General features: G+C 36.4%; 5 protein-coding genes and 1 long non-coding RNA gene across 11 annotated transcripts; 4 read left to right on the forward strand and 2 right to left on the reverse strand.

Annotated features, from left to right (window-relative positions):
- The first annotated feature begins 513 nt into the window (after window positions 1-513).
- On the forward strand, window positions 514-1,973 carry LOC104737360 (uncharacterized). Of its 4 annotated transcripts, none has more exons than XM_010457527.3 (5): window positions 514-732; window positions 823-886; window positions 960-1,068; window positions 1,191-1,486; window positions 1,572-1,973. In XM_010457527.3, exons 2-5 carry the CDS (start codon window positions 825-827, stop codon window positions 1,627-1,629), a joined length of 525 nt encoding a protein of 174 aa, XP_010455829.1. In that variant the 5' UTR covers window positions 514-732; window positions 823-824; the 3' UTR covers window positions 1,630-1,973. The 4 variants fall into 4 exon arrangements, with proteins under 4 accessions (XP_010455829.1, XP_087339026.1, XP_010455828.1 ...); XM_087482900.1 differs by having other exon boundaries at window positions 843-886; XM_010457526.3 differs by having other exon boundaries at window positions 514-886.
- Window positions 1,974-5,726: 3,753 nt separating this feature from the next.
- On the forward strand, window positions 5,727-8,897 carry LOC104737361 (uncharacterized). 2 transcript variants are annotated; one of them, XM_087480039.1, is made up of 7 exons: window positions 5,727-5,948; window positions 6,338-6,802; window positions 6,975-7,091; window positions 7,182-7,612; window positions 7,699-8,334; window positions 8,405-8,453; window positions 8,693-8,897. In XM_087480039.1, exons 2-5 carry the CDS (start codon window positions 6,484-6,486, stop codon window positions 8,308-8,310), a joined length of 1,479 nt encoding a protein of 492 aa, XP_087336165.1. In that variant the 5' UTR covers window positions 5,727-5,948; window positions 6,338-6,483; the 3' UTR covers window positions 8,311-8,334; window positions 8,405-8,453; window positions 8,693-8,897. The 2 variants fall into 2 exon arrangements, with proteins under 2 accessions (XP_087336165.1, XP_010455831.1); XM_010457529.3 differs by having other exon boundaries at window positions 7,699-8,312.
- A 31-nt stretch (window positions 8,898-8,928) lies between these two features.
- LOC104737362 (uncharacterized) lies at window positions 8,929-10,801 on the reverse strand. Its single transcript, XR_759722.3, has 2 exons — window positions 9,937-10,801; window positions 8,929-9,493 (listed from the first exon to the last, which is right to left on the reverse strand). It is a non-coding gene; the product is annotated as an uncharacterized LOC104737362 (long non-coding RNA).
- Window positions 10,802-11,422: 621 nt separating this feature from the next.
- LOC104737364 (uncharacterized) lies at window positions 11,423-12,045 on the forward strand. Its single transcript, XM_010457531.3, has 2 exons — window positions 11,423-11,618; window positions 11,724-12,045. Exons 1-2 carry the CDS (start codon window positions 11,480-11,482, stop codon window positions 11,918-11,920), a joined length of 336 nt encoding a protein of 111 aa, XP_010455833.1. The 5' UTR covers window positions 11,423-11,479; the 3' UTR covers window positions 11,921-12,045.
- Window positions 11,990-15,809, reverse strand: LOC104737363 (uncharacterized protein At4g04980-like). Of its 2 annotated transcripts, none has more exons than XM_087480042.1 (8): window positions 15,403-15,809; window positions 14,816-15,202; window positions 14,617-14,712; window positions 14,347-14,470; window positions 13,111-14,263; window positions 12,875-13,040; window positions 12,477-12,794; window positions 11,990-12,401 (listed from the first exon to the last, which is right to left on the reverse strand). In XM_087480042.1, the coding sequence occupies exons 1-8, from the start codon at window positions 15,466-15,468 to the stop codon at window positions 12,180-12,182; spliced, it is 2,532 nt and encodes an 843-aa protein (XP_087336168.1). In that variant the 5' UTR covers window positions 15,469-15,809; the 3' UTR covers window positions 11,990-12,179. The 2 variants fall into 2 exon arrangements, with proteins under 2 accessions (XP_087336168.1, XP_087336169.1); XM_087480043.1 differs by having other exon boundaries at window positions 14,347-14,487; window positions 15,403-15,728.
- Window positions 15,810-23,014: 7,205 nt separating this feature from the next.
- LOC104737365 (uncharacterized) lies at window positions 23,015-24,940 on the forward strand. Its single transcript, XM_010457532.2, has 2 exons — window positions 23,015-23,801; window positions 24,165-24,940. Exons 1-2 carry the CDS (start codon window positions 23,324-23,326, stop codon window positions 24,776-24,778), a joined length of 1,092 nt encoding a protein of 363 aa, XP_010455834.1. The 5' UTR covers window positions 23,015-23,323; the 3' UTR covers window positions 24,779-24,940.
- The last annotated feature ends 658 nt before the right edge of the window (window positions 24,941-25,598 follow it).

A 25,598-nucleotide genomic window follows, 5' to 3' on the forward strand; every position in this document is an offset into this window, starting at 1 on the left:
AGAAGATATGCTTGACTATGTCGTGGTTATATAGTTAAGAAAAAATTTGTGGCTATATGTAACTAACGTGCCACAAATAATAACAAGAAATGTTTGTGGTTTTGTATCCATGGCCACAAATTAGACACAAAATAGTTAAGGATTTTGCACTTTCAAGATTGTGTCTTATTTGTTGTACAAAATTACATAGTCACAACATGTTTGTAGCTAATTAGCGGATGTGGACAATTTTTCTTGTTGTGCGACTCGGTGTTCACAAAAAAATCCTCCTATAATATTCCTACTTTAACAAATAGAAGATGTGTAAATGACAGTTGCCGCAATATGGGCACTTACGCATCTCGATCCGTTTTCTTAGCGTTAAATCAGGTATTATGAGAATGAACAATATCCTAAAAATAGGCAACAAAGATTTTGGCTTTCATAAATAAATTATTTTGTGACTTAGTAAAACACGGATGATAATTAGCAAATTTCATTATTTATATTCTTACGAGCAGTGAGCATAAAAACCCAGCATACTATTTCTTACGAGCAGTGAGCAGTAACTCATATGCTCTGTATTTGTTTTATTTTATTATTCTTTTGTTTTTCCTGGTGTGGATTGGCCAACGTAAAAGTATTGAGCAAGCATAAGATTCTTGTGAACATTATGTCGTAATAGGCACCCGTCGTGTGTTTTTTCCCCCTTCAAATTATATTGAACGTTTAGGCATACGAACCCAATAGAACGTATGTTTTTTACGTGACTATATCTCTGGTTTGAATTTAGTTAGTAATTACCGTAATTTTTGAAACGTATGTGTTGTTCTTGTTATATAGTAATGAGCTCGAATTTTCAGCCATCGCACGTTATTCATCTTCCTATTACTATTGGCGACAAAGGGTAATGCATTTTGATAATTCCATCTCGATACTGATGATAAAGTTGTAATTCATATCTTTTTAAATTGATAAAGAGGGTTATCCAAAAGTGGCGACTTTGATGAAGTGCGTGAGAAGATGCATTTGGCTATTTCAATGAGTAGAACCAATATGTTGGACACCGTTCTCGATGAATTCAGAGTGGTAAGGATAAGATTTTGTACATTCGTGTGTTTGTTCATATTTACAAGGAATATGTGTCATGTGTGTAGTGAGTGTGTACGGATATATACTCGGGGTTGATGAGTTTTCCTGCATATGCGTAGGCCTACTTGAGTCTCTCATGCGAAGATCGTAAGAAGCTATTGCTTATCTTGGCCAAAGAGTATTACATCGACAGGATTCATGTCCGAGAACTCATTGATCAGTACGTCAAACTCAAAATCATTAGCCGGACAGAAACATCTACACCGGATCTCGATGGCCCTTTGAATCGTATTCGCTGGAGTCTTGGACACGCCCTCAGGCCAACATATGCCGTGCTTTTTGAGAGGCTAAACAGATGCAATGAAGGGCCGAAATTTTTATGCACTCTCCAATGCGACATTCTGTTAATGCTTAGGTAAGTAATTAATTAGGATATATTTTTCCTGTAGTATGATGGTTAATTTATTTTCTGTGAAAGCCTTACTTTTAAAATTTGGCAGAAAAGATAATTTGTCGTCCTTGCGAGCATTGGAATCACATCTAAAAGAAATATCTTAAGTATCCACCGAGACTGTCCAAAGGTTTCACTTTGTCCAATTACTAGTGGGGCCCTGAAACCAAGCAATACAAGTTTGTGCTTTTGGCCCAATTCGATTGACTATTGGAGCGGTCGTCATGTTAATAATAGTTTAAAGTGGGTATGAGAACAAGAGAGGTGGTGAGTTTGATTCTTCTCACCGGCAGGCGGCAGTTGTCATTGAATTTAACTTTCCTTAAAGTTTTACTACGTAATCAGCCTTTTTAACTTTTATCGGAACAAATGTTTGCTCTTAAAAATTTAGTACTTTCCTCTTATTAACCGGAAAGTTTTTAATAAAACTAACATTAGTTTTGTAGAAAAATACATCTAAATGAAAACAAAACAAAAAAAAAATATGTAAAGGAGGTAAAAAAACCGTAACTATAATAATAAAAAAATATGTGAAAAAAGTAAAAAACGTAATTATAATAGTTCTGAAATTAGATAAACACGAGTTAATTTAATTAACCCGATAATCTGACCCAATTTTATGTTATAATCTCAGCAATTCTGTGCCTAACTTCTTTTAAATCATGACCGTAGAATTTAAGAATCTTTTAGTCTTAGCCGCTCGCTACTCTGTCAATATTAAACCAAAGAAACCAAATTATTGCTTTTAAGATAGCTAGGTGTTAGCCCATGCAATGTGTGGTTGCATGCATGATGATTTTTTTTTTGTCAAACCAAACATTAATTAGAAGAGAATTCCAAGATTGGTGGTCCAAACCGGAGAAAAAGAATTTACAAATGAAGTTTCAGAGATTAGTGTTTTCGAAGATCGAGTGAAGCAATTTGCCTTCAAATTTTATGCATGTGGGATCTTAAACAGGGTGAAGAGTGGAAAAGAATCTAGGAGCAAGTTGAATTCATTCAACAGGTTGAAAATCGCCGGCCAATCTTCATGAGTCTGAACAATCGAGACTAGCTGAGCACAATCCGTCTCCAAACTTTGAAAAACAAGTCCAACAAAAGGATATTTTCCATGGCTCATATCAATGCTTCTAACTCCGAATGGAGCTGGAAGGGCTTCATCGAAGACATCTTGCTTCCAATAACAAAGTCTTATCCTCACCGCTAAAACACCGCCAGCCTAAGCCAGCATCTAAATTTGTTGCCTTCCAAGAGCTATCTATCTGACAACAAGGTAAATGATCTCGGACTGCTAAAAGGACCAAAGGAAGAATCCTCTGAGAAAGATTGTGCCTCCTCCCATAATAACTTATCACATAAATCCTGATTTAGAACATTTATTGGCTACCTTTATACCTTGAAAAACTTTTTATTCCTATATTTTGAGAGCGACAAAAAAATCCATGGTAACTGAAATTGTGTGTCTGGTTCTCTCGGCTGAGGCGATCCCTTCCAGAAAATAAAATCCAAGTTTGAATACGCCGAAGCATAAAGGAAACCGACTGATACTATTGGAACCGGAGACAAATCCCAAATCCTACGCAAGCGTGGACACTCAAAGAGGGCGTGAATAAATGTCTTGATCGCAGAGTCACATCTTTTAAACCGAGTGTCACACCATACACCTCGGTGAGCTAGCCGGTCAATCACACGAAGAAATCCATAGGCAATTTGCCAAAAAAGTGTTGAAGTTTTGGTGCAACTCTAAGTTACCAAGCGTGAACTCGGAGACCAGTACATGTCGGACCATACTAAAAAAATTGGTTTGCGGAGAGGCTAAAAAAATTGCCTTGGCCACCTATGTCACCAAAGTACACTTATATTTTCGGTCAAATGTCCTGAGAGAACTCTACAGTTAAGTGTGCTTATGCTGGAGTAGTTTCAGGATAGGTGACCTTCCAGGAAGTGATTGTCGGAACTATGCGAGTGAGGACAAAACATAAAAAACATATTACATTACCAGTTACTACATTCGAATTGTCCCTACTATTTCCTACAAAATCATAACACTACTAAATTTTCCCACATAAAATACAATATGATTAGTTAGGATCAAAATATCACACCATGTAATGTTTAACATATCAATTAACCAAAAATATTCCCCCATGCTGTAGCGCGGAACCCTTCCTCGTTATCTAGTAAAGTAATATACTATGTAAAATTAGGGTTTGTTATTGGCAACTAACTCAAAACCAATTGGCAATGAGTGTAGAGGCCCTAACCCTTTATATATTACTTAAGTCCCTTCATATTTATCAGATGTGGGATCTTTTCTCCATATACTACTTCCTCTATTGTACAAAAAGTGTTATTTTAACTCATTTCACATAAATTTAAAAAACAATAAAATATACATATATGCCTTTATTTAAGAAATGTTTAATGGATTAATTTAGTCATAGATTAAAGGTAAAATTATGAAATATATATATATATATATATATATATATATATTTTGTTAAAGAAACTAAGAAATATAATATAAAAGATGCATTAGAAATATAAAATAATGCATTAAGAATATAGAAAGACACTTTTTTTGGAAAAAATCTCTAAAATGATGCAAAACATAAGGAGTAGGCCTGGGCATTCGGGTATCCGATCGGATTCGGGTTCGGATGTTCGGGTTTTTGGATTTTCAGATGTAGAGATATAAAACCCGATCGGGTATTTTCTAATATCGGGTCGGGTTCGGATCGGGTGTCTTCGGGTTCAGATCGGGTGTCTTCGGGTTCAGATAATTTCGGGTTACCCGAAGTCAAAAAAAAAAAAAATCTGTCTTGAAAAAATAAATAGATAAATAAATACTTTCTATCTTCCTTTTCTTGTCTCCTTCTTCTTCATCTCTCTTTTTCAACAAAAAAAACCTAGATTTGTTTATCCATGACCACTACTTCAAAAATTAAATCCTTCAAATTCCCTACCAAATCTAATATTTATAGCAAATTATATGATATGATTCATATTTATCTTCCAACCTCACTCACTCTTCAAACCCCACAAACTATATTTGTTTTTTTGTAGATTTGCTTGTCATGTTTCTACTAAAATTGATTTGGGTAATAAAAAAATAAAACAATTATGAGTTCTGTTGATTGAAAAAGAAAAAAATAAATCAATTTTAGAATACATAATTATATATATATATATATATATATAAATAATTAACGTTTTCATACTATGACATAAAACTAAGGTGGCAAAATGGTTTATGATAAACTTGTAAATACCTAAGATATTGGGTTCAACCCCACTTAGATGCATTTTTGTATTTATTTCGGGTTAGTTCGGATATCCGAATTTCAAAAAAACTAAATCCGATCGGGTATTTAGTACTATCTGAATCCGAACCGAACTGCCTATTTCGAACGGATTCGAGTTTGGGTTTCAGATTTGGTTAAAATGTCAGGAGTATTTAACATTAAAAGAAAAAAAATTGAAAAAAAATATTGAAAAATCCCCGACCCTTACACATAGGGGAAAAAATAAATTAAGTTGGCGTTAGTAGTTTACCAATGTGGGATAAAATACAAATCCTGGGGGCCTACTGAATCTTTCTTTTTTTTTGATAAAAACTAGGCCTGGGCATAAAAACCGTACCCGAATACCTAACCCAAAACCCAACCCGAAAAATCGGGTTCGGGTTAGGTACGAGTTTGCCTATAAAACCCTATTGGGTTCTATTTTCTAATACTCGTAGGTTCGGGTTACGGTTGGGTAATATCCAGTACCCGTTTGGGTACCCATTAAACCCGAACAGATAAACATATTTATAATATTTATCATTAATATAATGCAATTACCCCAAAATTATGATTATAATTTTGAATATTTCATTTAGTTTTATACCTAAATATCAAAAATAATCAAAATATCTAAAATATTTTGTTATGTAAGTCAAAATTTAACTAAATTTAATTATATTTATTCGGGTACCCGGTAGTTCGGGTACTAATCGGGTTCTAAAATTTGTAACCCAAACCGACCCAAACCCGATAGTACCCAAACCGAACCGAACCCATACATCTAAAAATACCCAATGGGTTCTATTTTTCTAAACTCGTTTACCCGAACCCGAATGGGTAATACTCAAACCCGAACGGTTTACCCGAATGCCCAGCCCTAATAAAAACACACTATATTGGTGGGCACCTGAATCTTTGAGCCCATTAAATGATTACCAATGATTGCGACCCTTTAGATTTTGTCAACACGTACGGACCCTAAATTTCCGCTGACAGACGACCCTACATTTGCGCTGACGGCGCGACGGAAACCATGGCGAATCTCTCTGCTTCTACATCGGCGAACCGAGAGATAGAGTCTCAAGAACCTGACGAAACTCGAACAGCTCGTAGTCGTAGCTTATACCCCGATAACGAAGGTACATAGTGTACCAATCCAAGCTTTGTGACAGATTAGGTTAGGATGATAGCATTTCAAGTTTGCTTGATACTGTTTTACAAATCGATCAAAATGGTTACGATGATAGCAGTTTAGTTTTTAAGTTTGCTTAGATACTGATCATACTATTTTGCAAATCGATTGAATATATGGCTCTTTCAAACTATATATGTGGAACCGACCATATATCAATCAATTGTCGAACCTTATGACCTATTTAGTTATACTAGGCACTGATAATGTTAGCAATAGTATGTATATGTCTAGGGTGTTTTTTTATCTAAGCTTGTTCAATTTTGACAGATTAGGAAAGAGTTTCGACAAATTTGTCTCTAATAATGTAACTTCATTTACTTGTGAATTTGACAGAGTTTCTCTATACATGTGCTCCAATGAGTCCGCTGCAATGAGAGGGGATTGGAACGCAGCCAGCACAATAATTAAATGGTTGCAACGAGATAGTTCGCACAGCCATTACTGTTGATTTTGATGCTCCTCTACATGTAGCATCTTCAATGAATCAAGTAGCATTTGTCAGAGAACTTTTGAAGAAGCTGCAGAATAATGATTTGGCTCTTCGAAACAGATTCGGTTTCACAGCACTCTATTCTGCAGCTCAGTCAGGGGCTACAGAGATTGTTGAGATGATGATTGACAGGAACCCTAGTCTTGCACAGATACCTGGAAATGAGGGAGAGCTTCCACTGTTGACTGCAATCATGTTTGGGCACAAGGAGACAGCTTCACTTCTCTTCGAGAGAACAAACTTCAATATCATTAACAATGAGATGTTGACAAAGCTCTTTCATAATCTCATATATTCAGATTTCTTTGGTACGTAAATCCTCTTCTTTTTTCATTATGGTCCAATCTATTACTCTATATATAGCAATCAGCATTTGGCTTAAACACTCTATATATAGCTATCAGCTTCACTTCTCTATATATTAGTTGCTTTTGATTACTTAATTACTCATTTTTAATAATGATCCACATTTATGTTCAGATTTTGCTGTGAGGCTGTTGGATAGAACGAGCACAGTAGCTGCCTCTCAAGATTCCAACGGCTATACAGCTTTGCACTTGATGGCTTTAAAGCCTTATGCTCTCTCGCCTAACCGCAGTAAGTTGATTGATCCATACAATCTCTGTCGTCAGTTTTTTTTTTCTTCTTCTTCTTCTTTACTACTTTAAATCAAACTCCCTTTTCTAGTGTTGTCCAATTTCTTCCGTGGAGAAAGAATGTCATCCTCAGCTGGGGAACTGATAGAAAATCTATGGAACCATTTTGTGAATCAACATGGCACCTTCACTTCATTTACACAGCCAAAAATTATGCTTTTTGACGCTGCAAGTGTTGGGAACGCAGAGTTTCTAGCTATTATCATCTCCAAGTTCCCAGATCTCATTTGGTTTGTTAATGAGAAGAACCAAAGCATATTCCACGTAGCTGCGGAAAACCGTCATGAGGGCGTATTTGGTTTGATCTTCGACCTAGGTCCTGCAAAGAGTAGAATTCTAGACTTAGTTGATAACACAGGTTGCAACATATTGCATCTTACGGCAAGGCTACCTCCATATGATCGGCTTCAAGTAGTATCCGGAGCAGCTTTTCAGATGCAGCGCGAGCTGCTTTGGTTTGAGGTACTTTTACTTCTTCGTTCCTCAGTTTTTTGCCCTTCTTTCTAATTAGACTCTCTGAAAACAGCTTTTGTGTGTGTGTGTTTAAGGCCGTGAAAAAGATGGTACCCCCTAGATGCATAGAAAGCAATACTAGTGTGCATAATACACCAGATGTCATATTCACAGAGGAGCATCAGGCTCTGCGGAAAGAAGGAGAGAAGTGGCTAAAAGGGACATCAACTACGTGCATGATTGTTGCAACTCTGATTGCTACTTTAGTGTTTGCTGCTTCTATAACTGTCCCTAGTGGATTCAACAAAGATGGATATCCTATTTTAGCGGATAGCAAATGGTTTCAGACATTTTACGGTGCATCTGCTGTGGCATTCATCTGCTCATCACTAGCCATAATACTCTTCATGTCAATATTGACATCCAGGAACTCTTCTAACGAATTCCGGATGATGCTTCCTTCGAGCCTGATGTTGGGACTTTTCATGCTGTTCGTCTCTATAGTAGCAATGGTCATAGCCTTTTGTGGCGCCGTGATAGTTATGCACCATTCAAAGATTGCTTGGAGGGGTGGTACTTTAGTGTGTTTGGCTCTCTTCATCGGGATTTCCTTCATAGCGATGCATCTTAAACTCCTCGTTGGTATGATCCGTGCATCATACTGGTCCAAATTCTTCTTGCAGCATAGAAGTCGACGTTTTCTGTAGAGGTACTTATCAAACTAAGTCGAGGTATTTATCAAACTCAGTTATAATGTTGTTGATTTGTTTGTCACAGTTTTGATAGTATAAATTATTGCAGGGAATCGTCTCTGGTGATTATAAGAATGGATAAAATTGCATTATGTCAGGTATTTTAGGTTATGAATCTTATGATAGTGTAGATTGCAATTTAATTATATAAGGAATGTGTGTATCGTATATATCAAAACAGAGTGGCTACAAGCATATATATAGTAAACAGAGAGAACCTAGGGTTAATGTATTTACAAAGAGATCCTTTAACTTATACACCTCTTCTCTTGTACTCTAATAAATTAGACATGGAACCATATATGTGCAACTGAAATTTTCTGATCAACTTTGTCAGGAGGTGCTCAAGTTCTTCTGAGAGGATAGCAGAACACATCTATTACGCAGGTCATTGTTCGGTAGCTTGTTTGTCGTTTGTTTTGTAATAATACTCTTTTTAAGTTCTCCTGTCTACGATCTACTCTGTAATCTCTTTCTTTATTGTAAACCAATTACTATGAACACCGATCCATGAACTCATAAATGATCCCTGCTTTCGATCACAGTTAGAGCATAGAAGACATGAGGTATCGATTGGTTAAATCACCAATTTGCTAATCGGTTTCTTCTTATGGGGTTACAATTCAGTGTAAGAGCCAAGTACATAAATTTTGCTTAGGGATAACCAGATTGTGCTAGAACTCTAGTACACAAAGTTGACTTTTTACTGATCTACACCACAAAGGGGCCATACAAAAACCTTGGGTTGTTAAGTCAGCCACTTACAAAATCATGTTGTTCCCACATAAGTATCATGTTCTAGCAAGCGGGGGTATGTTATTCACACATGAATCAAATGCGTCAAAAGCCTCCGTATTGGCTCTGATGTCACTTTAGTTCTTCCCTACTTAATGAACCTATGACTGTCTGTCCATCATTGAGAAAACACTTGCTTGTTGCTCCAACATAAGTCCAACTGTTCCAGCACATAAGCACCTCAAAATAACCAGGAACAAACACAAAGAACCCTTGATCCAGTTTATATGGATATTATCTTTGCTGCTACAAGCTCCATTAATGATCTGCCTTGATTATTAAAACATGAGTTTATTTGACTCGCAAGAATCTTTAACATTTAACATCGAGACTGAGACTGATCCTGCAACCAAAACCGCAAATGTTAACCAATCTTAAATTCCACACTGCCCAAAACATGTCTTGTCTCCAACAGTAAACATGATGGATCACGTCTCTGAATGCTTCACCTGCAACTCAATTTTCTTTGAATCTTAACCCTTAGCTGATATACCAATACACATGAGCTCATAGATTTCTTAACTATTAGGGCGTCCCCTATTTCCAAGAATCAATGAACATACAACAACCATCAATCTAACAGTCTTGAACCTTCATTGTATCCAACCTTATAAAACCAGATTAACCCAAACAAAAAACAACAACTGAGAAACCCAGTACTAAAACTTGCAATTATCCTTGTTAGAGGTCAACATACAAACGTGTGTCCTATCAGGACTCAGAATCCTCTTACTATGCAGATCAAGAACAGAAACAACTGTACAGATTATCGCAAAAAATATATACCTTGTACTGGCAGGGAATCAAACAATTTGTCTTTCAAGATTTGAACCGATTCCCATTTCATAGAATTAAGCCAGAGAAAGTTGTCTCATGCCTCTCATGAACCCTGAATCCATCTTTAACCGTGACCATACACCATCCTCACGCTACTTTATAAACCACAGATTCTTAACAACAACATCTATGACCTAGTGTTCTCCCTTCAATGGTTATAACAAATCCACAAACAGGTTCTTTGTACCAAACTTGCTTTGTGGCAGGCTCTTGTGCCATTGGAGGGGAGTGGTTTCCGATTTCACAGACCAGAAATCACCTCCACCGATTCGGTCTTTCTCTTTCAGCATGAATCTTCCATCCTCCAACTCTGGTGTCTTTGACCAAGAACACCAACGATCTTCTTCTTCTGTTGCTTTTAATTGCAGATCTCACAACATCCTCCTACTTTATACTAGTCCCGATTCTTCTCTATCCTCCCGTTCGCGATGCCTCCGTCTTCCGAGCTTCATAGGGACAGGGTGTCACCTTTTTTTTTTTTTTTTGACAAAGCTTTAGAACTTTCTTAATTTAGCTCGAAGCTTCCTTCTTTTTTATGTTTCTTTGACAAAGCTCCAAACTTTATGCAGTTCCTTCAGAATCAAAGCTTCCACCTTTTCTCCAAGAAAACCATGGCTTGTTCATAATTCGACAGAGAAGCGAGTAAAGCGAGGACTTTACACGCGATTAATCATTTAGAGGGCATCATCATCAGGAAATGTTGTGGTGATATAGTGCTTATGTTCGCCTTTATTTGCCGTTGATGTAACGTGTTCGACTCTTCTTGGATAATCAACTTTTAGAATTTTGTTTTCTAAGGGTTTTTCTAGTAATTGCACTCAGAACAACTCCAACAGCCCCTCAAATTATTGATAAGATTGTGTATTATAATGTAAATAAAAAAAACTTTTAAAAAGAAATTTGAGGATGTATCATTGGATTGGAAGTAATTCACCATCAAACCCCTTATTTTCTCAAAATGAATGCATTGTTGGAAATGCCCTCATAATGCCCCCCAAAACCTTAAAATAGGATGCTGAACACTCCACCAAAAAACGACTTGGCCCAAGCATATATATATGCGTATATCGATTTTACACCTCCTTTAGCCATCAACTACACTTGTAACCATGCCTCTGATTCTTAAAGGTCTTCCTCTTGACTCTCGTGCAGGTGTATGTAAACATTACTGCCTTTCTTCTATGGTTCTCGTTGACTCCATAGAAACTGTTCTAGTGATTAAATCAAAATTTTTAGAATTTCTACTCACTGATTCAAAAGTCATCCTTTTAAACCATACATAGAAGTCTACATACATAGATGTTCCAAACACCTGAAATTGTCTAACACATCAAGGTCCATCACACATTCACATTGAATAGAGCTACACCGGGGATATTCTAGTAATTTGAAAGTCCTTTAAATAATACACTTCATAACCAGAGTTCGTTATAGGACATCATTATCCACTAGGCTTTTGTTTTTTTGTGTAAAGAGATATGTTCGTCTCGAAATGTCAAAAGACAAGATCGTTATGCTTTCCTATGAACTCTCAAGCTCTTCACCTATGGAAGTAAACAAAGAAGAGGTCCAAAACCATTTTCAGTCCGAAGAAGATGACGAAGATACTTCTCTAGGCAAGAGAAAGATAAGTAAGTTGTTCTATTACAAAACCAATACTCTAGTTTAGTGTTGTGCTTCGTCTACCAAAACTGACTCTAAAAAGATCGATCACAATGATTTTTGATATTTGACAGATACGATTATTAAGAAAGATAATGAAAGAGAAGTAAAGAGAATAGCCTTCTCTCAGGAACCTCTACAAGAAAAAGAAGAAGACATTGATATGATCGAAGAAGATACAGAAAGAGAGGATCATAGAGTTAACGACAAGATCATGGAAGATAATGTTCATGAAGAAGAGTATGTCGTTGACTTTGGTGGATTCTTTTGAAACTTGTCTTCTCTATGATGACCTCTACGTTGACTTTTTCGTTTCTTAAGATCTTTGCTTGATTGCTTCTTTGTCATGTAATTATATGTCTATATATGAAATGAAAGAAATCTGATTCTTGTCTCTTTGCATTGGTCCAAATCAAAACTAGAGACACACAAAAATGTACAATTGTAATCATCTTCACGCATCAATCTCTTCTTGGTTTCAAAGAGTAAAACAAATGATGATTGATGAAGCTTTTTTTTTTCTTTGGTTTTCAAGACATGTTCGATGAATCGGTTTGGTCAGGATCTGTCTGAATCTCATGTGCAAGTTGTCTTGTTAAACAATCTGCTCGTTCATCGTGACCTCCTGCAAATGTATAAACTTTGAAAGCAAACTGAAATGCCCTCCACATCCTCTTAGCTCTCTCTGCCTTCATATTATTCATCTTGCTTTCTTCACTATTCTTTGCTTCCTCGTTTGCTTCTCTCCTCTCCTAGAAAACATAAAGCGTCAATCAATCATCCTCAAGAATCAATTTCTTGATTTATGTATATACAATTATATATACCTTTAGTGCTAACTCCATACAATTTGATGAAACATCAACCATAGTTTCTTTGACTTGAACAAGAACTTCGAAATCGATGTTAATGTTGTATCTCTGAAACATTTTAGCGTCTTCGTCTTTTGTTCGCTCAACCGTTTCAATCTCTCCTTTAAATTTGTTGAAGTAACGTTCTATCTTGTCTAGAAGATCGTTTAATGGAGGTTCAATCTTCCAGTTCTTGAGCTCAACTAAAATCCCATCTAACTTCTTGTACAAGGCACCTGCTGTTCTTATTGCTTCTAGTTTCTTTTCAGGGAAGCCTTCAAACCTCGCAAGAACCTAAACAATCAAACGAATTTTTTGCATCTCAGCTAGAAACGGTGAGCCGATTCAAAAAATAACACAAGGAGAAAACATACTTGAGTTTCATCAGTTAGTTTCTCAAGAACAGATTCCACTTTGCTATGAAATTCAAGCAATTCTTTCATGTCTTTTGTCTGGAAACTTTGTATTGAAGATTTCAGTTCTTCGATTGATTTAGCGTATTTCTGAACATCTTCTTCGATTTGCTGGAAATAACTCGACCTGTGACACAAATGAAAGAGTTAGTTAAACTCAAACGTATAGACATGAATTGTGAGTCAAGTCATTTTACCTCTTTGTCATCTCTGCAAGTGCATCGGCCATTCCTGATCGTGCACCTTTAACAGGAGATTTCTCTGGAACATTCTTTTGCCCTTTACTTGCTTTTCCTGTTTTCCCTTCAACACCTCGGCCTTCAAGCTTCCCTTTGAGAACCCAATACAGATTTGCTATTTGTGCTGATCTTCTCAATTTGCTAGTTGCTTTCTTAGAACGCAAAGATCTTACGATACCTGGTGGTGCTGGAGGTGCCGGCATTGATTGTTGTCTCGGAAATTGACAAAAAGCTCCACTTTCAGATGATTTTGACGTAGGTGGTGGCGGTGGAGGAGCCGGAGCTTTGAGTTCAGACTGTGGTGATGGAGGTGGGGGTGGTGGTTGTGAGAGAAGAGTAGATTTGTTGTTTAACATTGAAGCCATCGGTGACGGCGATTGCGGTGATGGAAGTGGCGGAGGTGGAGGCGATCGAGGCACTGATTCTTCTTCTTTTTGAGAATAGTCTATTGAGTTACTCTCTGAAGTTGTGGTTTCACTATGGTCCTCTGTTTCAAAACCTACAAGATGATGCTCTGTTTCAATCTCAGGCTCTGTGTCAGAACCATCGATGAGGTTATGTTCTTCAATCTCATTCTCTGCTTCAGTCTCATGATCTGGTCCAGATCCTTCCCTATGATCCTCTGTTTCAATATCATGCTTCTCTGTTTCGAAAACAGAGGAATCATTATCTTCTTCTTCTTCCTCTTCTTCTTCCTCTTCTTTTTCTACTAATGATGTATCACTCTCTTCGTTTTCTTCTTCGATACTAATCTTCATATCATTAACACTCTCTGAATCTCTTTGTGACAAGATCTGCATAGCAAACCGCTTCAAATCAACAGGGCTTAACCTATCCAAAGCTTGAGCTCTCAAGTTCCAAAGACTTGGAGATGTTGAGTTACTAGACATTAGCATTGTCCCCGGAAGTACTGATCTTGGTGTTAATGGAGACGGGTAAAAAGAGTTGTTACTTTCTGAATAAGAAGCAGATCTTGTAAAGCTTCTTCTTGCTTCCGATGAAACACCCTTTGGTGTAAAACTCTTTCTTCCTTCAGATTCATGATCCATCATACCGAACCTTTCTCTTGTCGTCTTGATTAGTCCATCAAGAGCTGCTAATACATGCTCCACTGTGCAAACATTCAAAAAAATAACTTAGTCTATATGTTTACACCAAAACTCTCAACTAAATAAAGTGTTTTAGTAAACAAACCTAGACGATCAGACTTATTCTTGCCAACACCACTGTTTTTGTACTTGGATCGATAAATCCAGTCACTATCCATAATCCAAGAATCCCCAATAGCTCTGAGATCTTCATAGAAGAAAATCAACATCTGTTTTTGGGGCATTTCTGGGATTAACAAGACTCATCAAGTAAACAAATGACACTAACTCAAGAAATTGCTATTTTTATTTGTTGTTGTTTATTGGATGTTTTTTTACGTAACTCAAAATCTGTTAAAATCATATATGTGTGTACCTTATCCATGTCAGCTCCTTCCATTACAAAAGATTGATTAATAGTTACAATCTCAGGAGAAAGCTTTTGTAAATCCTTCATTGTTTGTGTTATAATCTGTAACACTCAACAACAAAAACAAAAAAAAAGACATGAAGGTTTTAGCATATAAAATGGACAAAAATGTGTTAAAAGAAAAGGTTTATTTGTGGTTACTGACCTCAGTGACAGATAGAGAACCATCAAGAGAAGGTAAATCAATCATATCTCTAAAAGCAAAGATGTTCTTCCTTAGTTCCACCATCAAGATGAAATTTGCCATACATTTCGGCGAAGAACCATCCGAATTGTTATTTTTCGGTGTATTCACTTGATTCTTTGCATTCTTTACCGACAGAGGCGATGCCGCGCCACGGGGAGAAGAAACATGTTTTGTAGAATGCAAACTCTTTGGAGAAGCTTCTGCAACAGAAGATATTTGTGAAGAAGCTGTGCGTTTGATCTCTTTATTATTCTTTTTCTGATCAACATTGTTCTTTGATGTTGCTGTGCGTCTAAATTCGTGTTTTCCTTTGATAAGCCTTTTTAGAGCTAGCCCTCGAGCGACCTATAATAAAAAAAACATTGTAAAGCTTAACATATTTGAGGCAAATTAATTAACACAAATGCATACAAAAGTCAGTTAAAAACATCTAATGTATAGAAAGTGCTTTTAAAAGTTTTAATAAAATAAGTGTCAAAATACAAACACAAAGTAAACGTAAAAAAAGAACAAATGATGTTTATATTAAAGACAGAAAACAAAACCTGCAACTTTGTGATCTTTCGACAGAAGGTTATCGGCGTGAAGCCGCAAAGCCTCCCGCTTGACATTGCGAGTTTTGAAATCGAAAAAAAAAAAAAATCGATTTATCAACTAAGAAAAAGGATTGAATCAGTAGAATCCATTAGAAAGAGAATCCTATCTCTTTCTTAATGAATATTTTTTCAGGAGAAAGAAAGAAAGAAATGTGTTTTTTTTTTGTTCTTTCAACCCTTAAAAAAAAAAAAAAAAGAGTGGAAGAAAAAATCGGAAACAAAATCAGTCTGAGAAATCCTAGAAGGATTGTATCCGTATCTGTCTCTCTCTCTCTATCTCGATCTCTAACCCTTTTGGTTTATTATTAGAAACTTTCGAATGATTGAAATCTTTGACTATTATTATCACTGCTGTTAATATTATTCAAAACACTTAAATTCTCCTGAAGGTTATGCTATATTACGTTGGACTTTAGCTGTTATTCTTATGTTTCGTAAGGATTTTTTTACAACGGTTGAAAATATTTTTAGAGTCCTTATATTAGATTTGTTTAGCTAAGAACACTTTTTCTTAAATTAGATTTACTAAGTCAAGTTATCATTCAAATCGACTTTACAAGTTGAAAAGATACTTAAACCAAAAAAAAAGTTGAAAAGATACAAGTAGAAAAACAGAGGATCGAAGAGTTAATCTGCATAAACGTAAATCAGTTTCTTGACAAAGAAGCAACCGATTCAAGTGTGTGGTGTGGATTGAGTCATATATAGACCCTTATTAAATATGACAAGCTAGCTCAGTAGTATTAACCCAAAATAAAAGTGGGGCACAAAATATAGATAAATGTTATGGAAATATATACAAGTACTCTGTAGTAAATTAGTAATCGTTATAACGAGCTATATATAATAATAAACTGCTCACGTCTTATTACAGTCCATGCATGCTCTTCCGCGGCAGGGCATTATCTGACGGACCATATTTACATAAATATAAATTTATCCAAAGCTCTAATGACAAAAACAAAAACAAAAAAGGGTCAACTGAAGGAATTCAGAAATTAATCGATTAAGACAATTAGACAGCAAATTGTTAAACTTATTCTTGCTAAGAATTGTAAACATTACTCAAAACGAGTGTCGTAGACTCGAATACTTTAAATTTTGGAGTTTTGACCTTCAACATGAAAATTTATAAGTCTAGATTCGAATTTATGTAGCAATGCAAATTCTGTTGTCACTCGACATGGATTTGACTGGATCAGCGTCATAATGACTCAAGATGATGTGTGTGTAACCCACTGAGATCTTTTAGGTGATGAAACCCCAATCTATATTCTCTACAGGTAAGAGCCTCGAAACTTCATACACCATCATTTTCCAAATGAGAAATTTTTAAAAATGTATTGATACGAATTTTCCACACCAAACTCCATATTATAAACGTAATACACTTTTCTGCCCAATTATGGAAACAGTCAAAACAACTTCTGTATGCATCTCATATTCGCATGCATGCATGATGCATTGAGTAGAGAAATTAGAAGAGTTTGTTCTTAACTTCTTATACTGTAGTTGAAGAAGGATATCATTGCAAAACTCATCATATAGCACTATATACCAATTGGTGCATGCATGTAGAATTAATTTTTGGTTCCTTGTATTAATTAGTCCATTTCGGTTTGATTTTTTTAAAAAAATCCTAGATATGCTTGTAAACCAATATATGCGTTAATTGTGTATACATTATGTATCATGATCCATGTATGGCTTTAGCTTATACATACATATATAGCATGCAACGTCAGGAGTGTAAATAATGTATATTTACTTGACTTCATATGCGTGTACATTAAGGCCTGCATAATATATATACACACACACACTAATACTAGAATACTAGCTAGATACATGTAAGAAGGGTGAAATTTTCACTGGCCCTTTGGCTTTTAAATATTCCAAAAATACGTTTCTCAAAAGGCCATCATATTGACCAAGCTGGTCTACTTAAAAATTAGTTAAATAATAGCAATTTATATCATTGCGTCGCCATCTAAATTTACGTTTCTTATATAATAAACACTTATATAACAATGGAAAATGTAACAAGATATTTGGTTACTCTCATTTAATATTCAAAAGTACATGCTCTATGCATACAGTCTTCGATAAACTTCCATGAGTTCTTGGAAATTTTATTTACTTTAGAGATTTTTATAGTTTGGGACCAAATTTCGAATGCTATATATAATTCTACAAAAGGACAAAAAAATTACAAAAATTAAAGTGATAATAATTCTTTGTCATCTCTTAAAAAAACGTATCAGCCTTATCTAGCTCGTGATAAATTCCAATTAAAGTATCATAAACTAATTATAATTAAGATCTCTTCTGCCGTGAGATAATGTTAGGATTCATAGGCTCAAAACACGTTTCCTTTAAGAGCATGAACACCAACACACCAAGATATAAGTTGCTTAAGTCAAAACAGAGAAGCTTTCTTGTTTGTTGCAGCAAAAACAGAGCATAGAGAGATTAGAGAAGAGAGTAGAGAAGAAGATGGGAGCACACACACATTTAACGAGTTCAGTAGTGTCAATGTGACACCACCTACATCTCGCCGAGACTCTTGCTTGGAATCCACTAGAAGAAGAAACATAGATACAAATTACAAGTGTCTCACTCATAAACACTCTTTGTATCAACCTATGTTCTAATGAGAAAAAACACTCCCCAAAGCTAAAGCTTTTACATGTTTTCACTCACCCTTCTGGCTACATTGTGTGCTACATAATGCGGCTCCATGTGGCTGCATTGACTCTCTCACGACCTCATCTTCAATTTATATTGGAGACCTCCTCAACCCTAATGCACAAAGAGACAAAACACAAAGGCTCCTCTCTTGTGGTCCCAAAAGTAACTTAACCAAACTTCAAGTTGACTAGAGTTAACCTTGGGTTACTTTTAATTGCCTTTTGCTTGAGAAACATGTTCTCACATCAACAATCTCCACCTGAGAACCTGTTGATCGAAACAACTTTCACATACTTGAGAGAGAACCTCTTCTAGCTTCTTGGATTCCAATCTCGGTTCATGAGTATCAATACTCAGCCTTGATCCTTAGCAGCTTAAACCCCTTAAACCTGCTTGATCCTTCCTGCATTTTACTGTACAATGCACTTCCGCTGTGACGGTTCACACCGCTAAACGAACCTGAGCCATCAACACATCGGCATATCATCAGAGTTGTGAAAAACCAGCTTCATACACACTTGTATTGAGCTCAACTCTTTTATGATCCTTCTTTGATGCATTCAAAACTTGAATACTTGATGTCACTGCTCAGAAAAATCCATTAACAAGTTAAGAACACCTCCAACTTGTTAATCTCAACAGAAAAACTCCATAAGCTTCACCACATATGAAACGTTCAATCACATATTCTCCACCATGGCCTCTGTTCAGACCATAAGCATGTTACAATGATTGATGTGCCTTTTATTCATCTGCAGAACTTGATTCCCTTGCTAGCTTCTAGGATTTACTCATGCGCATTGAGATCAAAACCCTTGAATTACTTGAATAATATGCAGAAACACAGAATCATCTTGACTTCTAACTTGAAGCACTTTGATTCAACTTGTAGTCAATCTCACTAACAGCTTATACCATTGTAGACTCACCACAATAACCTGTTTAAACAACTGTAACTAGAACAGAACCCCTGCTCAACCATCTTGTTAAAAACAGAACACACTAGCAGCTTGAAAACTCACTACTAGCAACCATTAACATATCTCTTATCAGCAAACCTTGTGATATCCGTGAGACACGTCTTTGCAACAGCTCTCACATCAAATTTAGAACCCATGATGCCTCTTTCAAGCTGTAAAAACAATCCGTAGTACTCTTCTTGTCTGCAACATCCACCAAAACGAATTTGGCCATTGCATCATTCGATTTGCAGTCTTGAGCCAAGACCTTGTAATTCTTTAAGATCATTCACCCACTGACCTGCAAAGGACTTCCCATGATTAGACACTTATGTAGACTTCTCATAATGCAACCAAGACAACTAACCAATCCACAATAGTTGTCTTCTAAATGCAGCTTAAATCTCTGCATTTTTTTCATCCTCTTTAGGACTCCTTTTCAGTTACCAACACCAGTCTTGAGATGAGTTATTTATCAAGCTTGATATACAATGCTTCCACAGTTTTAAATGAACAGCCTTGAGACAAATTATGGAGAATTTGCACTTGTCTCTTTCAGTTTCTTCTTCAGAGAACTCACTGAACAACTGTAATGACTTCATCTCCGTTTACTTAATGTCTTCTGAAACTTTCAGAAAACCTGCAGCTCCTTTATAGAAACCTGCAACTTTGTTTCTGTAAGAATAATCCTTATCCTCTCAGATTATACCCGTCGAACATGTTGATAACCACCTGTTCTTGGCTTGTTCTCTTTTTAGTACATTGCACTTCCATGAATCTGAAAAAACCCAGTGAGTTAACAACTCTTTAACTCTTTCCTCTTCTGCTAAACCCTTGAGACAACATCCACAAACATAGCTCCACCAGGAATAAAAAAATATCCTTTAGGATAGGCATTGCTCTCTTGTAGCAATAATACTCCACCTGAAACTATAACCCTTGAATGCACTTTGTCTCTAAAATCCCAGCTTCACCAATCAGATTTAAGACCATTCTTCATCTTTGATCCACGATCTCATGAATCAAAAAATGAGTTACCATGACTTCTTGCTTCAGAAAGTGTGCCACAAATGGGACACATGCTTCTTTCTTCCTGCAGCCAATCTCAACAGATCCATTTGCAATTAGAAAACCACTAAGAACTTTGATCTACAGTCTTGTCTCATCTTCTTGGAACAAACTCTATAATCTGATAATGCCACAACTTAGGCTGAAACACCACCAAACCATACTTTAATTCCCCAAAACAAATCTTGTACTTTCCACACAAAACCACCCCATACTTTCCTTGTACCGCTGTTCAAAGGAACAAAAAACACGCAACTTAACCCCCTTTGATGCCAAACACCCTCCCGGTGCCTAACACCCTCTCGGCTAAGAAGACTTTCGACACAAAAAAATAGTATAGCCAATTGCATACCATCATATACTTCTCTTGAAGCTTGAAGATCTGATTCAAAATACATGATACTCTCAGAGTAACCAATGCTCCACTTGAGACAAGAACTCCTTCTCACAGATTCACTCCAACAAATGCTTCATGCGTTTCACAGAACACAAATCTGCTTAAAACCTGAATCTATGCTGCTGCTACACTGTTTAAGAGCTTCCACTCTTTAAACAAGAGCGTCCTAGCAACCACTCAAGCTCACAAGAGCAAGTTCATTGCATTCCCTCTTAAAATAGCAATGAATATGAGTGTTACTCCTTCAATCCTTCTGCTTTAACAGAACATTTTCAGACAGCAACAAGAACATCATCTTCATTGCACTCCCTCTGAAAATAGCAATCTCGTAGCTTCACGTTCTATAATGATCCACAACCTGCAGACTCATCATTCACAAGAACTAACAGCTAACCAACAGAGATAAAACCTGCAACAAGAAACCCCATTCAAACTCAAAAGCCACTGAAGTTTTCATAACTGTTTCTGTCTTGACCGAACAGAAAACCATTTGCTCCATCACCATTCTGCAACCTCCTTTAACTGACCCAAGAATACCCTTACTGATACTCACACAGCCATAAAACACCCATAAGTTACCGGGCTAGAAACATGATAGTTAGAACACCACCTTGAACTGACTTTACCAAAACTGAGACTGAAACTTGATTTAACTCCTTGTGACTGCAGCGGAATCTCCCAGAACTTGAGTCTTGAAATTGATGTTTTAATTCTGATATTGAGTCACAGACTTGTACTCATCATTTCAGAATCACTAAACCAGCTGATGCTTCAGAATAAACCTTCAGCTTACACCAATCTTCAATCGGTTTCTTTAGCAGTGATAGAAAGCTTATCTCTTATCATATGCTTCTTGCTTATATCTCTGACTTTACTTCTTATGTTTGCAGCATTCTGACTTGTGAGTGATATTCTATCCTTCTCACTATGCTGCAGCTTCTTGTACCTTTTAAGAAGTTAGAGGAAAACCTGATTTCATGACCTTGAAATCACGTCACTTGATTCACACTTCTACCATGAATCACTCCTTTAGATACCATCTTCTTCACATCTCACTTTCACACTTAGTTACACAACAACCTACGCTAAGCTTGTCTTTTAACAACTTCAGCTTCTCAAGAATCTTTTGTTACGCCACCTAAGATCTTTCCAGATCCTTTAATGAATGAGGTAACATCTTACCAAAGAAAAACTGTACTCGAGATGTTGTGAGTGAGATGCACCATGAATCACCAGAATGTGTCATACAACTCCTTCCACTCTCGTGTCATTCACCAAAAAAAAATAGCTTTGCTATCAGCCTGAGACAGTCTTGTCTCCATGACCTTTCTCAAAACCTGAGAATAACCCAACGATGCTTCACCAAGAAAGAGTCTTAAGGCATCTTTCTCTCCTCTGCACCATTTACCAAGAGCTTTTGCTTTGTTGTTCCAGTTGAGACGCTTCTTGTCTCAGCACAACCAAGCTCTTCCAAGGAAATGACGTGGATACTTAAGTGAGCAGACCTATGCAGCTCAAACCTTCCAAAGGTCCAACCTTTATCATTTCTCTTCACTTTCCTTCTTTCTCTAGATCTCCTCTCTCTTAGATCTGAATCTTCTTTCTCTCTTTTTTCCTTTCTGCTGCTACTGGATCTGAAACTTTCTCTCTTGAGAACTCAGTCATCCTCACAGCTTCTTCACTCAGGCTTAGAATCTCCTCATAAGCCACGGATTTCTCCTTGCATAAAGCACATCCTCCATGACCATCAAAGCGTTCAACTTTCTTCTTGATAAAACATGGTTCTTGGCTTAAGAGAACCATACAACACAAAACCTAGGGCTCTGATACCAATATGTTAGGATTCATAGGCTCAAAACACGTTTCCTTTAAGAGCATGAACACCAACACACCAAGATATAAGTTGCTTAAGTCAAAACAGAGAAGCTTTCTTGTTTGTTGCAGCAAAAACAGAGCATAGAGAGATTAGAGAAGAGAGTAGAGAAGAAGATGGGAGCACACACACATTTAACGAGTTCAGTAGTGTCAATGTGACACCACCTACATCTCGCCGAGACTCTTGCTCGGAATCCACTAGAAGAAGAAACATAGATACAAATTACAAGTGTCTCACTCATAAACACTCTTTGTATCAACCTATGTTCTAATGAGAAAAAACACTCCCCAAAGCTAAAGCTTTTACATGTTTTCACTCACCCTTCTGGCTACATTGTGTGCTACATAATGCGGCTCCATGTGGCTGCATTGACTCTCTCACGACCTCATCTTCAATTTATATTGGAGACCTCCTCAACCCTAATGCACAAAGAGACAAAACACAAAGGCTCCTCTCTTGTGGTCCCAAAAGTAACTTAACCAAACTTCAAGTTGACTAGAGTTAACCTTGGGTTACTTTTAATTGCCTTTTGCTTGAGAAACATGTTCTCACATCAACAGATAAGATAGAAGTATAGAACTATATAAATATCTTGACCTTATCAAATAATCAATAAGACATGAGTTATACATACTAAATCCATTTTTAAAGTGTCTATATGGAGATAAGTTTAATCAATTAATCTGAATATTTAACAGAACAAACAAACTGGTAATAAATTAAAACAAGTAAATGTGTTTTCATTTCTTATACTCATCTTCTTGGTTTCACTTCTTTATATGCAAACCATGAAAACACTTCAATTAAGAGGAATAGGGCTATTATATATGTAAGGGCCAAAAAAACACAAAAAAGAGAGACAACAACTTCGATAAATTAATGTCAACCTCGTGGGCATGGATCATCTCTTCAGGATTAGTCGGAGTCATCTCACTGATGCTCCGATCGGTATCAAACATCTCCGTCACCGGAGCTCGCTTCTTTCTCCCTACTTTAAACCCTCTTTTCATCATCAACGGCATCATCTTCATCCTCGCAGCCTCCGCTACAGTCTTTGGCAACGGTTCAGATCACTCTCCGGCAACAAACCATCACCATGATGATGATACCTATCATCGTTATGAACAAGATGATCATCATAACCATGACCGTGACCGTTCTTCTAATAACTCATCCAGTTCTTCGTTTGGTCAATACAATAATAAGGTTCAAGAGAAAGAAAAGTTTCCGGTGAGATCAGAGAGTGGAGGATCTTATGGGGTTTCTTCTCCGGAGGTTCGTTTTCCTCCAACGGCGCCGGAGAAACTCGTCGGTATCCGACGTCCACCTACTGCTCCAGTAAAGACTTTTCCACAAGGTATCTATCTATTATAGTATTATTACGTGCCGTCTCAAAATAGTTGTAGTTTCTCTGAAAGTTCTTTTATTATGATGTTTCAGTTTATTTATATAACAACATATCCAGAATTTTCTTGTATAAACTGAAAATGGTAAAAGACTATAAAAAACAAAAGAAAAAGAAAAGAAAAAAATTAGAAGGATTTTTAAGAAATTTAATAAATTTAACTTCATGTTTTTTTAAACGAAGAATATGAGACTTAATTTAGGGTAAATAAAGTTGAACTTGATGAATAAAGTTAGGGTATATATATAAAGTTAATTTATTCATCTAAGTTGAACTTAATGAATAATATAATTAAGTAATTAACTATATCAACAGATAACACATCCGGTGACGAGAACGAGACAATGGACGAGATGTGGGAGAGAGTCAAAGCTGAAAAGCAACCAAAGAAACCTAACATGTTGCAAGACACAACAATGCCAACGTCACCGTCACGGTCACAAGTCAGGAGGTCTACTCCGTCTTTGTTGTCACCGCAGTCACCGTCACGGTCACAAGCCAGGACGCCTACTCCGTCTCTGTCGTCGCTATCGCCTGTTAGACCGCGTTTAGTTCCAACACTGCCGTCGCCATCTCGAGCGAGGAGGCCTACTCCGTCTTTGTCGTCGCTATCGCCTGTTAGACGGCGTGTAGTTCCAACATCGCCATCACCATCTCGAGCGAGGAGGCCTACTCCATCTTTGTCTTCGCTGTCATCGTCATCTTCGCTAGCGAGGAGACCTCTTTCTTCATCTCCGGCACGGCCGGGAATGAAGTTGATGGAGAGGATTCCGTCGTGGGTGAAGTTGAAAAAAGAGTTATCAATGGGAAGAGACGAGCTAAACTCACGAGTAGAAGCTTTCATTACAAAATTCAAGGATGAGATGAAATTGCAAAGGTCGGAGTCTATAAGACGTTTCAAGTCTTTCCGTGGTCGCGGTGACGACTAGTCTTCTTCATTGTATCATATCTGGTTGGTTAGATGTATGTTATAGTAATTAAGACATGTGTATGTCTTTAGATTTAATTTTGTATGTCTAAGATTAATGGACCATTGTCACACACAAATATCTTTTACTTTTCTGAAAATGTGAATGACCTTTTTTTAATCACTATATATTGTTATAAAATTTTTCTATATTATTTTATTGTGAAAAAACCATTTTCTTTAGCTCTAGCTCCTATTTGGTTGTGGTTATTATGAATCCCATTTATAATGATTTAAAGAATAAAATTTACATGTTACAATCTTGGTTAAAGATGAATACAAAAGTAATTTCATATTTTCTACAAAATTTTTTTTCAAAATCTTTGTTTTCTAAACTCTTTTTTGGTCATTCATCAGATTCACTTTTATGTCTAAACCATTTTCGTAAAGGGCTATTTCATACTGTTTTTCTCGTTTACGCATTATTTTATACAAAAAAATTTGCTTCTTTAATCTTTAAAGGGATTTTGGCAAAAGTAACAAACAAAAAAACTAAGGTCATGAATGGTTGGTAGTTTTAAAATAGTTTTTAGATTGTAGTTTTTGGTTTTTGGATTTTACAAAAAAAAAATCTATATATAATAACAATTCGAATAAATGCGACCAACAATTGTGTTTTTTCAATCTTACCATTTGGATATTTTCCGAAAAGTCGTGATGGTTTATTAAAACGGTTACTTATGAAAAGTTACAACTGTTCACTATAGAGTTGTGTTTATTGGAATATTCGTATCTTTTGAAATCTCTATATATTTGTCTGTTTGAACTGTTTTCATTTTTTT

The sequence above is a fragment of the Camelina sativa genome, chromosome 13 (assembly GCF_030686135.1).
Source record: "Camelina sativa cultivar CO46 ecotype springtype chromosome 13, ASM3068613v1".
In the NCBI taxonomy this organism is placed as follows: Eukaryota; Viridiplantae; Streptophyta; class Magnoliopsida; order Brassicales; family Brassicaceae; genus Camelina; species Camelina sativa.